Genomic DNA, 13056 nt, shown 5'->3' on the forward strand with positions numbered 1-13056 from the left:
TTAAAGAACAATTTCACAGCTGTTTAAATGGTGTCTTTTTAATTTTTAAACACAATTAAGTTTACATTTCGACTGTAAGATACCTGAATACAGGATATTAACATACTCTTGACTCGATAACTTTCATTAGGTCAATAAAACATAATCCTAGTGCAAGTCTGAGTTGACCTTATGTCAATATCTCTGGATGTGAACATGTAGCATACCCATGCAAAACTATCTTGAATAAATAAATGTGTCAGGTATTTTAAAACAAAGAGGAGATATTCTTCATCTGCAGGTCAACGCCAGAATGAGTTACTTAAATTCACATTATTTAAGTAAATCTACAATGTGGACTAAATAAGACTATCTACAGACTTGCACTAGCATTAATAAAGGTCATGCTGCATCACGTAAGACATTTCTGACAAAAAAGCAACTTCTTATTGACAATGTGTGTTAGTAACTGCATTATAAATATCTGAACTTCACTATTACATGAATGAATATTGCTTGTGTCCAATGTCGGTCTGAGCTGCCTAACATGTAGTTGTGACATACGCCAAAGGGTCAGTTCCCACATAATAAAGAAGTCATTTTCAATTACCTCTAGGGAAATGTTTGTTTCAGGTTTTTTAAAATGCTTCTCTTAGATGTCTGCCTTAACTTCATTATACTGGAAATCAGTGAAACTTCATTTGCGGTGATCATTTTGAATATTGGAAGTAAGACCACCAAGTACAGTTGCTCTGATGGAAACGTCAATACATTTGCAAAAATATTTGGCCACAGAATTATGTAAAGTAAACTTTGTATCTGATGATGGCATTAGAAGAAAAGTAAGGGAGCATACAAGTTATAAAGATTCATTCTAAGGGGTATATTAATGTCCGAACTACATGTGAGAGCTGACGTTCATTCAGTCAAAACCAGCTTTTTCTCACGGTGAACTGACCCTCTGAGGACTGTTTACGGTATGTGACCGGGCGTTTTCAAAACTCTTCACAGGATTCACGCAACATTTCCCACAACAAAGGGGAACATCTTCAACACCCTTTGCGATTTTCTCACTCTGCTATTTTCTCGAAAGCTGTGGTTTCAAGTTTCATAACTGTAGCTCTTTTCACGACACAGGTCGGTTCTTTAAAACGGTCGTTCATTTCTTGGAAGTTTTCATCCTGTAGCCTTCCTTCCCTCTTCCGTTACGCCGTGAGAACTACAACACCGAAATGACACGTATACATAGCCAAACATATTAGCATATTGTGCTACACATATGAATGAAAATAAGAAAATGAAAACATAAAACTAATACCTCGTTGGCCGCTTGTCGTGAAAGGAGATTAATTTAGTTCCCTTTCTGCATAACTTTGTCACAGACAAAACTTCATCACAGACTTCAGCAGAGCTTCAAAAAAGACGTCAACCCACGTTGAGTTGTACAGTGTAACAGTAAAACACGCAGTACCAGCACATGAACAAACATTAGTTCCTAGGCACAAGAAACACACACGCATATCGGTTTAACATGTAAAACAAACTGTATTAAATCATGCCATATTTAACGATTATAAAATAACATGAAATAAAGTATTTATTTATCTAATTGAACTATGACATTAATTGTGTTATTCTTTTTAATTAAGGCAACTTCGTTACGTCATTTACAATAACCCTTAGACCTCACCCACATATCATGCGAATTTTCTTCATGCTTTCAAGAATGTGAAACATCCAAGACTTCCTGCAGAGCATTTCACAGCAGGTTGACCTTTGCCACCACTTGCTTGCATCCTGTCTGGGAGTACTCATGTCCCCCTACCTCGGGGTAGTATTCAATCTCCCCCGCTAGGCGCTCTATGTTGGTATGATCCGGGTAGAAGCCCTCTCGAGTCATTTCATCCAGGAAGCACTCCATCACTTGACCTTTCTCCAAAAGGCCCAAAAGTAAGATGTCCGCCTCTGTCCACAGCACGTGAAGCTTCTCCAGAGTGTTGCGTAAAATCGGAGTCAGCTCTTTTACAAAGTGACTATAATGACCGGACTTCGCCATAGAAGTACTGGAAGAGTTGTGCAGCATATGTTTGGTGACGTGTGAGTGCCCCAGGTTGCTCAGGAACAGGTAGATAGCGTTCAGATACTCATTGGATTGTTTGGACGACACGAGTTGCAGCAGCGCATCCAGGATCTCTCCGTGCATGTGCTCGGCCTCGTCGAATATGAAGAGCGGGATCTTCTCCTCCTCCTCGGCTCGTTCCACAATCTCCGAGATCATAGCGGAGAGGTCTCGGGCGCACTGCAGGGCGTCTGCCTCCTGGGGGCAGTGGTGGAGGACGTAGTACTGAAGCACCAGCGTCTCCCCCACCACTGAGCGGAAATGTCCCGCCAGGAGGCGTCCCAGGTGGCTTTTTCCCACTCCGCTGGGGCCGTGCAGGGACACCACCAGGGGCTTGTTGTGGACGTAGGTGGACAGGTATTCCTTCAGGTGGGACAGCAGACCCTCCACCGATCCCTGCTGCCCGAACACCTCCCTCCTCAGCGTCTTGTCCAGCCCCTCCAGGTCGTACCTGAGAAGGTGGTCGTCGAGGTTCTCTATAGCGTTGTACACCTGGATAAAAACGAGATGTTAATATTACATTACTGATAATAGGTCCCCCTTAAAGGTCCCATATCTGAACAATATATTATAGTGCCATATCTATACAAAACATGTCTCTGAATCCTTTTACTCAAAATACCAAACAGATCACCCATTGTAGCATGCCTCATCATACACCTCTATTTCAGCCCTGTTACAAAAGTGCTGATTCTGGGTCTGTCCCTTTAAATGTAACCGAGCTGCTGCTCGCCACGCCCTTTTGGAGCATCCGCATGCAAGCGGAGAGCTCTGTGAAGAGAAGGCTGTCTACCGGCAGAAACTCAGCTACACGCTGCCGTGATTTTCTCCAGTACAGCGTTAGCACTGAGTGTTAGCGATGCTTGCTAATGTAAACACGGACCATATTACTTCCAAAAAACGTCACGCATTTCAGATATAACGTCAAGTCCGCAGCAAATCTGGATCAGCTCCGTTGTACCCCCGTTTTTATAGATTTGGGTAAGGAGGAGAAGAGAGAGGGTTGTATTTTCTGACACTTGGTGAGTCTCCTTACACACCGGGGACACATATTTATGTATAAAATACATCAAAAATAGCATTGTGCATAATAGGTGACCTTCAGTGGCGGCCAGCCCATAGGGGCACTAGAGGCGCCGCCCCCCCTCTTCCCACATTAAAAAAAAATATATATATATATAAATATATATATTATATTTTTTTCTGGGCGCTATGCACAGCACCCAGACGAGAGTGCAGCAGAAGCCAACTGTTGCTATCTTTAAACTATGCCGCCGAAACATAATTTCAGCCAATCAGCGTCGTCAAATCTGATGGTCACAGGGCGCCTACGTCAGCGCCCGGTGCAGTCTGTGAGTTGTTTGGACTCGTATCCAAGGAGACAAAACAGGAAGCTGTCATACACTCTGGAAGCTATCATTAGCAGCTAATGTGAAAACTCAGTTTTTGACATAAAAATGGAATTATGGATTATCAATAATTGTTTAAAAGTGACAGACACATTGGATTAACCCAGGGGTCGGCAACCCGCGGCCCTTTAAGCCCTCTGCTCTGGCTCCCTTGAGCTTAGACAAAAATAAGAAGGAAATAAAATAAAAGTATTTGTAGGACTATTTATATTTTGTTGCATGGTTGAAAATGTTTCATATGTTGTATTTTGAGGTGATACTGTGACACATAAATAAAAAACAAAACGGTTTTAATTAGGTCAACTAAAATATGCGTCACATCCTGCTCCGGTCCCGCGCGAGCGCCTTTTCTTGGAGGTGAATAACCTGACCCCCGGCTCGATGAGCGAACTATGGATAAATCAAAGAAAAGTACCGGAGGAACACAGGATTTAATTCTGCGTGGACAGAGTTGTCTGCTTACACAGCAAATGATGCTGGTTTACCGGTATGTTTGATATGTAGAGAGAAGTTGTCAACGGTGGTGCAGCCTTTACGAGGGAGAGGAAGCCAGCTGACGATCGTCAGTCATAATTCAATGGGGTATGTAATTTATTTCAGAAAACACTTTTTGTTATATTCCATGGAATGCTCTTAACGTCCCGATAGCAATGAATATATTAAATGCTTTGACAATAAATACATACAAAAATTAACCTCTGGAAGCCGGAGCGCTGTAAAAAGCACGACCAATCATCTGAGCCGTCCCGGCTAAAGTAACTGGATGGCCTCCCTGCCTGTCAGCCTTCCACCTGGGCACAAACTTATCTCGTGCCCTCATTGGTCATGTGCGCGTTCGTGTGTGTTGGAGGAGGGGCTCTGTGAGGAAGTCTGAAGGAAGAGGCATATTTTTTCCGGTTGTGTATTTTCAAATTCTAGCGCACTCGAGCTGGTTTCTCCATTCTTACCTTTAACTTTTTTTAGGGTGCAGATATATGTTTTATTTATTTCAAAGTGGGCCCATTTAATAATATTGTTTTCCCCTTCAAATGTGCAGAGGACTCCCCAAGTGCTGTGTTTATTTATTTTAAAGTAGGCCTGTGTATTATTTTGAATTCTCCTTATAAAAGTTCTTTGTTTCTTATTAGAGGTTAACAGTTTTATATCATGTAATAAATAGCCTAATAAATGCAAAAAAACTGTAGTTTTTGTCTGATATAACAATAAAAAACTATGAAATATGTTTTGCGGCTCCAGACAAAAAAATGTTTGGGAAAAAGGAGCGAAATGGCTCTTTTGGTCAAAAAGGTTGCAGACCCCTGGATTAACCTTCAGCCGCGTTTTTCTCCTCGTTTTTGATCAGAATAACAGCAAAAGGTGAGCATATCTCTGTGTTTTGCTACCTAAAGCAACGTTATGTGATGTCTGTATTTGCTTCCCCTGTCGCGAGTTCTGATCGCTCAGTGATGATTATATTTCTAGAATCTGTGGAATCTCAGCTTGTTAGCTAAACTTGTTTGTGCATATCCGATAAGTATATAAATTGATTTATACGTGCGTTAGCATTTTTTTCGCTCAGGGCTCATTTAGACGCTTCTCGTGAGACTTGTGTTTTGTTTCGGTAAACATGGTTCATATCATCAGTTAGCTGAGTTTCTTCCTGTTAAATGAGTAGGACACATGAATAGTTTATTACATTTTAAGAAGCCCTGAGACACAGTTTTGTGAGAAAAAGCCCCTTAACAGGTTAAATGGGAATTAAATCATTTTATCAATCATTCAAGTAATTTTGAGTGTTCCCAAAGCCCCGGTGTTCTGCAGTCTGTGTGGGCCTACTGTACTGTTGCACAGTTTATACTGTAGAATTATGTCCAGGACAAGGTGTTTGGATGTTTTGGAAGATTCATAGCTAACCACACTGAGGATTATGGAGGTATTGATCAGTCTTTTCATATTTTTAAGCCTCAATTTGTCCTTTCCCCCCCCCCCTCTAACATCACCAGAAGTCATAATTTAAGGGGTCTTCTCTCAATTTTTTATTACGGGGGAGCAACCCCCCGGACGCCCCTAGTATTGTTTGGTCACCATTTCCACAGCCACACCTAAAATATTTTCCACCAGCCGCCACTGGTGACCTTAAATATCACACAATGGACTTTTAACCGTTACATATTAAGAGCAAAAGATGCAATACTTGGATGACATTCAAACTGCAACTTTTTAAACTGAAAATGTAAATTCAGGCAGTAGAGAGGTCATTTAGGATGCTCATCTAATGATAAGCCAGTCCACTTTTTACAAATCAGCCCTTGTCATCTGTTACGGTCGTTTCTAAAACCTACAGCTAAAGTTGTTTCCGCTCAGCTGACATGAGCAACAGGAAACACACCAATTCTAAATGTTTGTGTTGGATACTGCAAAATAAACTATTAGTAATGGTAGATACACAGGATGAAAAAACAGTCAGAAACCGTCAGGGCAGGATGACTCGCAAAGGAATGAATGCGCTGTGTGAAATCACTTCAGAGGGACTTGACTGCCACAAGATAGGTAACGATGCATGAGTCACGTTTGACCTGATATTGTAGTGAGAATGAACGCTGACACAACGGAGAATGTAAACAGCTCAGTCTATTTTTACACCCAGGGATAGTCATGCGGTAGTTTTGCATTTCTTTGTCTCTTTTTTAGTTGTTCTACGTGTCTTTGTAGTTGTTTAATATGTTATTTTGGTCGTTTTTTACATGTTTGCTGTTGTTTTGTGTGTCCTTCTAGTCATTATGCAAATTGTTGTGGTATTTTTCATGTGTTTGTAATCTTTTGCACCCCTTTGTAGTTATGTTGTGTGTCTTCATAGTTATTTTGTGTCTCTTTGTAGTTGTTTTAGTCCCTTTGTAGTCTTTTGTGGTCATTATGAGTGTCTCCCTGGTCTGTTTGTGTCTCTGAGTGACTTTTTGTTGGCCCCTAACCCTGTGCCAATGAGGAATGTAAAGTAATAATTACATTGTTGATTATCATACAAACCCCCTATTTTTGCTATTTAAATGACGTCTGTACTAAGCTCCTTTACCTGGACGAAGACGATGGCGAAGAGCAGGTAGAGGCAGTATTTGGCTCGGCTGCGTGCCGGTTTGGGGGGGGCCCGGCGCTTCCCTCTGTTGGGATACATCACCCGTCTCCTCCTTTTCCTCTTCTTCTTCTGAGGGACGGACAAGGCGGTAGGGGTTGTTCCGTCGAAGGTGAAGATTTTGGGGCTGGTCCTCCCTGTGGCCCCTGTGAGGGCCCCCTCCACCTCCTGACGCCTCTTCTTCAGGGCATGGTACTTCTGTTTGATCCGAATGACGGCACGCAGAGTGGAGGAGAAGCTGGATATTTGGAGAGGCGGACTGTCCCTGTGTTTTGAATCGTTTTCACCTTCACCCTCCACCTCTGTGTCCACCTCTCCCTCCACCTCTTCATCCAGCTCTCCCTCTGTCTGAGAGGTGGACGTGCTGCTCTCTTGGTCGCTCATCTGCAGAGAAAAGATGACATAAAGCAGCTGTAAATAACTAGTGTTTTAGTGTCTTTAAGCGCATTGTTTTGGTTAAATTATGTACAATTACTATTTAATTTTCTTGTTGTTGCTGGAATACTTTTCTAATATTAATATGATAGAAAAGTAGTTGGATATTTTGGGTAAGATGCTTTATTTGCGAAGTGCTTTCAATATTTTCCTTTAACTGAAACAAGTAAGCACAGTGTTTCCCCTATATACAAATAGCGGTGGCGCAGCGCCGCTATTTGCTTGCTGCTAGGGGCGCCAGCCAAGTACCCAAACAAAAATAATATTTTTTTCATTTTTGATTGTTATGTGGATTTGTAGTATTTGTGTTACTGTATGTTCAATAAAGGTGTATTTTTGCTAAATCTTGAGACATTGCCACTGTATGTAGGCAGGGCCGATGTTTGGCATAGGCGGTCGCCTAGGGCGCCAGATCTGGTAGCTCTGGGAGGGGAAAAACATTTTTGACCATTGGCGCCCTAATTTTCGGCAAAAAGAGAGAGGGTTGTATTTTCTGACACTTTGTGAGTCACCTGACACACCGGGGACACATATTTATGTATACAAGACATCAAAAAGGGCATTTTGCAAAATAGGGGACCTTTAATTTAAGGTCCAGTGTGTGGGATTTAACGGCATCTAGTGGTGAGTTTACAGACCTTCACTCACCCCTGTGGTGAATATACAGTGGCAGTCAGGTATAATTATCACTCAAAAGGCCTCTTCTTGGGGTGTTTGTACACTTTGGGCTACTGTAGAAACAAGGTGGTGCAACGTAGTGGACTTACTAGGAACTGCTGCCTATGCATATAAGAAAAGCTAATTGTTAGCATACACAAATGCACACTACCTAGTTTAAGGTGATTTTACAGTAATAAAAACATAATTATGAATATAATGTTGCTTTTCTGTCAATAGTAAAGTAAAAGATCTGAAATCTTCTACCACTGCAAACAATCTGCCTTCCTTCCTCTGTTATCTATCTCAGCTCTAACTATTCCATCGAGTCTAACACTAGGACTCACAGACAGATGTTAGTGCTTAGTCATGCTATCAGTTACAGCTGCATCAGATACAGAGCATGGACGCTGCAACAGTTTGCTTCATTTCTCAGTTACTTCCTCTTTTCTGACGGGGAAAACAAACTTTGTAGAAGAGTAAAATAACAGTGACTAATTGAAATTTAAGGCAAATAATAGCTTAATTCCTGATTTTTTTTTATACACATGAATTAACCACAATGTAATGGATGATGCAGCTTGAGTTGAAAATGTTTGGTTTTGAAATGACTGCAGTCATAGCCAAATACCTAAGCAGAGTTTCTGATAATATATCCTTATAGATCAGAACTCACTTAGCAGTCATCGGTTCTGTCACACGTTTCTTCTTTATCAGACTTATGCATCTTTCGCGTAGAGATGTAACGTGTTAATATCAAACAGTTTCCCAGGTACAGAGCTACAGAGCTGCTGTTCTCTTTCAAACATGATATTCAAAACAAGTAATAATACTTTGGAGATGTTCCTGCAAAAAGAAGGAAGTGCAATCCATTCAGGAAGGTTGCTGGCCTGCACTGGAAAATAACCCCTTCTTGTGCACCCAATTGAGGATTGTTTTCTACACTCAGTTGAAGTTTTGCAATCTTAAAATCTTTTATTGCATCTGCTTTGACATAAAGTTGCTGGCCGCATTCTGAATCTCCAAATAATTTGCATACTTCCACTCCCTATATGTTTCACAATCTGTTGGCAAATAAATAAATGATAGACAAATGTGAGATCATGCTGGTTTCACACTACTCTTGGTTTAGCATGTAGTGTAGGTTACAGAGAAAAGGGAACTACCAGTTACACACCCTGAGGGAGCAACCGTTGTAGCAGTCAAACCGGAACATTTATTATTATTATATTTATATTCCTGCTGTAGAAAATAGAGAAAAACAGCTCCAATCCCTAAGAAAACGAGTGAAGGTGTCGGATATTGTTGTTGGCACAGAGCAGCATCATTTCTGGTAAACGTATATCAAACTCCTGTGTCCAAGCCCCTTGACTTCAGAACAAAAGAATTCAGCAATCTCACAGGGGAGAGAGAGAGAGAGGGAGAGCCATTATCAGGTTCAGTATCTGCTGTCCTTTCACATGCATGGACTGAGAGGACTGGCTGCATACCAAACATTTAGAGGAGGTTTGCTGGGTAAAAAATAAATGTTTCTTGTGAACTTATACTTCCCCCAGCCCTGTGTGAGTTATGGCTGCTAAAGGGTGCAGGTACTTAAAGATGAAACACACACACACACACACACACGTTTAAAAGTGAGTTTTTGTGTGGAGTCACACTGAACAGAGACCGGTTCTGAATTACACTCAGCTGCACACACATACTTATCATGCAAAGCACAAAGAAGGGAAATGAGACACTGAAAATAAGGAGTTGAAGTGAAAACATGCAAGAAACAAGAATTGTCTTACCTTCAAATGTGGGTCAAATGTTCCACCAGAGAGATCAGCGCAGGTTTAGTCCATAGCTTGGGAGTGGAGAAGCAGAGAGCAAACAGCCACACTCAGGAAGAGCCCTCCTATCTGTCTGTCGTACCTTCACACACTGCCAGCTCCTCCTTTTTCTTCCTCTTTTCTTCTCATTCTCTCCACTTTCCGCTCTGACATGTTACACCCCCATTGGTTCGTTAAACAGCTATAAACCTTCACTACTGTATGTGCTTTTTCAAACAGCTAACAGTGCTTTCTTGCTTTAAATTATATTACATGTGGGAATCAAATTCTTACTTCAAAATCCAAGTCTAAACTTTATTAATCAGACACTAGTCCATTTCTAAGATCTGGTGTTCAAAGTAGATACTTCTATCATCTGTGCAAATACCACATGTAACAGGCTGCTTGCATGCTTAATGGTTATGTTGTGGTTCTTCTGTCTGTTTTATGTGGTAAACAGGAAATGTGAATAATTATAACTTCCTCATCTCTATCTGCACTTTCTATTCATTCAGTTGTGGAAAGTCACTAAGTACTACTCAATCGAGTCACATTTTAAGTTACTTGAAGTTTATTTGAGTACTTAAAACTCGTCCACAAACTACTTTACATTTCAGAGGGGTATAATTGTATGGCTAGTTATATAACTTATATAATTTCACCAACGCTGTATGAATGATGAAATCCAAGTAAATACATTGGAACATCGGCAGCTACAAATTCAAACATGCCAGAAGTGAAGAGTAATGGAGCGTCCACACTACAGCTTCAAAAAAAAGCTTGGAGCTGGGCGTGTCTGGAGCTTTGGGATTTTATTCAAGCAACGCGACCAACAACCAATCACATGAATCTCCCGCCCCCGACATACAAAGCAAAAACCCCCGGGGATTTTATGGGAGCAATATATATATAAACTCCCCAAACAGGCGAAAACCTACCAGTTTCACCCACTGTCTCTGCCACCTCCCTCCATGCCTGGTTCCTCCGGTTTGTATCCCGGTAGGTGAAGAGGGTCTGGTCATACAAAACCGGGTGATTTGCTACGGCGATAGTTAGTTTCTCCTCTAACTTTTTTTGAAATATAGAAATGAACGGCGGGATATCTCTCCCAGCTTAGACACGGTTTGATTGGCTACGGCTTGAGCTGTCAGATTTTCCGAAACGGGATTTGATTGGCTGGCGTCTCCGGCGTCAGAAGTTGAACATTGTTCAACTTCTGACGCCGGAGACGGACCGCTCTGCTACCCACAATTCAGTTCGGCGAAAAAGCGAGGCAACGTGACGTCACCCCATTCAAAGTGAATGAGCAGATTGGAGTTGTCGACGCTGTAGTGTGGACGGGCCGTAATGGGTCAAAAAGTAGATTTTTAACATCAAAAGCTAGTTTTTGCAAAATTGTGCACAAGATTTCAAGTGTCGCTTGTCGACCTGCTGTTTTGATCAATTTCTTCAGTCACTACTTATACAAATATTTGCCAAATATTTGTTTCTTCCAGCTTCTCAAATGTGAGGACTTGTTGTTCTAAGTAAATGGGTTCTAAGATAAAACAAGCAATTTAAATAATGTCACTTTTGATCATTTTGTAACAAAAAGATGAATCAATAATGGAGAGTGAATGAGAGCTGGACTGCTGTTGGAGTGGGAGCACAGACTTTGTAAGGCCGGATCAAACTATAGAACCAACAGGAGTGGCAGCTTTTTGCATACTGTATATCATTTGCCTGCGAATACATGTGTACAAATAAAACCAGGCGTTCTAGCATTTGCTTTGAACTCTGACATTCATAAAAGCTGACTGTAATTTGTAGATGAGAAATGCTCAGACAAAGCTCGAGTGTGAGGATGATTGTACAGAAGGTGTGAAAAAGGGAGCTGCAGAAGGAAGCTCATGAAGTCTGAGCATTAATCATGTCTCAGTGGCTCAGCTTCATTCAGCCTGTGTACACAGTTTACTCCAACAAGCTGCTGGAAGTAAACTGTTAATGTTGTAGTAAGAAGAGGAGGATTGGCTGCGGCCACACGAGGACGAAAACGGCTAAACGCATAGGATTAACGCAAATGCAAAAAAGCTTCCGTCCACACGCAATAGTTATCCGGATAGTCAGGGGCGGCGGGTACTGTAGGCTAGGGAAGGCTAAGCCTTCCCAAATATTTGTGTCACTGCATCCTGGTAAAATAAAAATATAATGTATAATGTTTGTGTCTTTGACATTAGCACTGCTATGCAGCCACCTGTGCCCTGTACTACGAAGCCAGTTCAAACCCTGGATATGTTTGAGTTATCTAAACTAACCCTAACAAACGAGATCTCGACGTTGGTTAATATCAACTAGGTAAATCAAGCCAGGGCTTCTCTCACCAGCTGAGAGCGCGTTCACGTGAAAGGGGTGGAGTTAGCAACATTTGACCAATCACAAACAGGGACAAGTGTACTGACAGCGCAGCGTCATACTTCATTAATGAAATGTAAACTAATATTAGACAAATATGAACTTTAAAGTTCATATTTGTCTAATATTAGTCATCCATGACTTAAACATAATAATCCAGGATACAAGCCACCTGCAAGGTGAATACAGAACAACTGGTTACAAAATAAATAAACTACCGAGTGTTTGAAAGCGTAACAGTTTTATGATATCACTGCTGCCCCATCTAAGACAAGAGTGGATCTGACTTTAATTACATTTGAGTTGAGTGTTTCGTCAACCTAATGTGTTGCTTAAAATAATACTTCTGCATACATGTGACACAGTGAGTGTTTCACGGCCAGATACGGCTCAGCTGACTCAGATAAGGAGATAATATAGGCTATGATATTATATGATCGATGATCTGATTGAATGTAATATGAATGATAAGTGCGACACGTCGGCGTCTTCTCTGCATACAGCAGTTTAAACTGTATTTCCTTTATCCTGTAATATGACTTGATAGATTTAAACTCCGCACACTGAGCTCTGATTTTTCAGCAGGCGGTGCTTTCACTGAGTTGATCTCTTTTCTATAGACGCCGGAGGCGGGCAGCGTCAGGTAAAAAAAAAAGTGATTGCTTCCCAAACCTGAGCCTTACGCGCCGCCTATGCGGATAGTGTCTGTCCACACGAGACCGCTCCGTTTAGCTCCAACCGCTGGAGAAGCTGCAGTACATATGCCGAGCCTGTACGTGGCACTGTAACTTCCTCCACAAAAGCAGCGAAGAAGCATGGTTGTCATGGTTGCCCTTCTGTTTATTCTCCGCGGTGGGGGCCGGTCATGCATCACAGCATCCTCGCAGATTTGGTGGTTTGCGACTGACAGCTACAGATCAGCTCTTTCTATTTTAAGCTCAACATATAAAAGGTGTTCGTGCAGATTCTCACGGGTTTTGCAGGACGTTACTTCAACTGAACAGCATGCGGTTCACCTCGGAACAACGTGGAAGACTTTAGAAAACCATTTATTGAACTTTGGAGCATGATTTCAGAGCCAACGTTGAAAGAAAAACACATTTTAAAAGATATTTCCTTATGTATTGAAATTGTCCTGTCCAGAGAGCG

General features: G+C 41.5%; 1 protein-coding gene across 2 annotated transcripts; it reads right to left on the reverse strand.

Annotated features, from left to right (window-relative positions):
- Nucleotides 1-20: 20 nt before the first annotated feature.
- tor4aa (torsin family 4, member Aa) lies at nucleotides 21-9838 on the reverse strand. 2 transcript variants are annotated; one of them, XR_004553171.2, is made up of 4 exons: nucleotides 9496-9838; nucleotides 6557-6997; nucleotides 1298-2590; nucleotides 21-1198 (listed from the first exon to the last, which is right to left on the reverse strand). XR_004553171.2 is itself a non-coding variant. In XM_034095350.2 (3 exons), the coding sequence occupies exons 2-3, from the start codon at nucleotides 6995-6997 to the stop codon at nucleotides 1739-1741; spliced, it is 1293 nt and encodes a 430-aa protein (XP_033951241.1). In that variant the 5' UTR covers nucleotides 9496-9838; the 3' UTR covers nucleotides 21-1738. The 2 variants fall into 2 exon arrangements, 1 of the variants encoding a protein (XP_033951241.1); XM_034095350.2 differs by having other exon boundaries at nucleotides 21-2590.
- Nucleotides 9839-13056: the final 3218 nt, after the last annotated feature.

The sequence above is a fragment of the Pseudochaenichthys georgianus genome, chromosome 12, assembly GCF_902827115.2.
Source record: "Pseudochaenichthys georgianus chromosome 12, fPseGeo1.2, whole genome shotgun sequence".
Taxonomy (NCBI): domain Eukaryota; kingdom Metazoa; phylum Chordata; class Actinopteri; order Perciformes; family Channichthyidae; genus Pseudochaenichthys; species Pseudochaenichthys georgianus.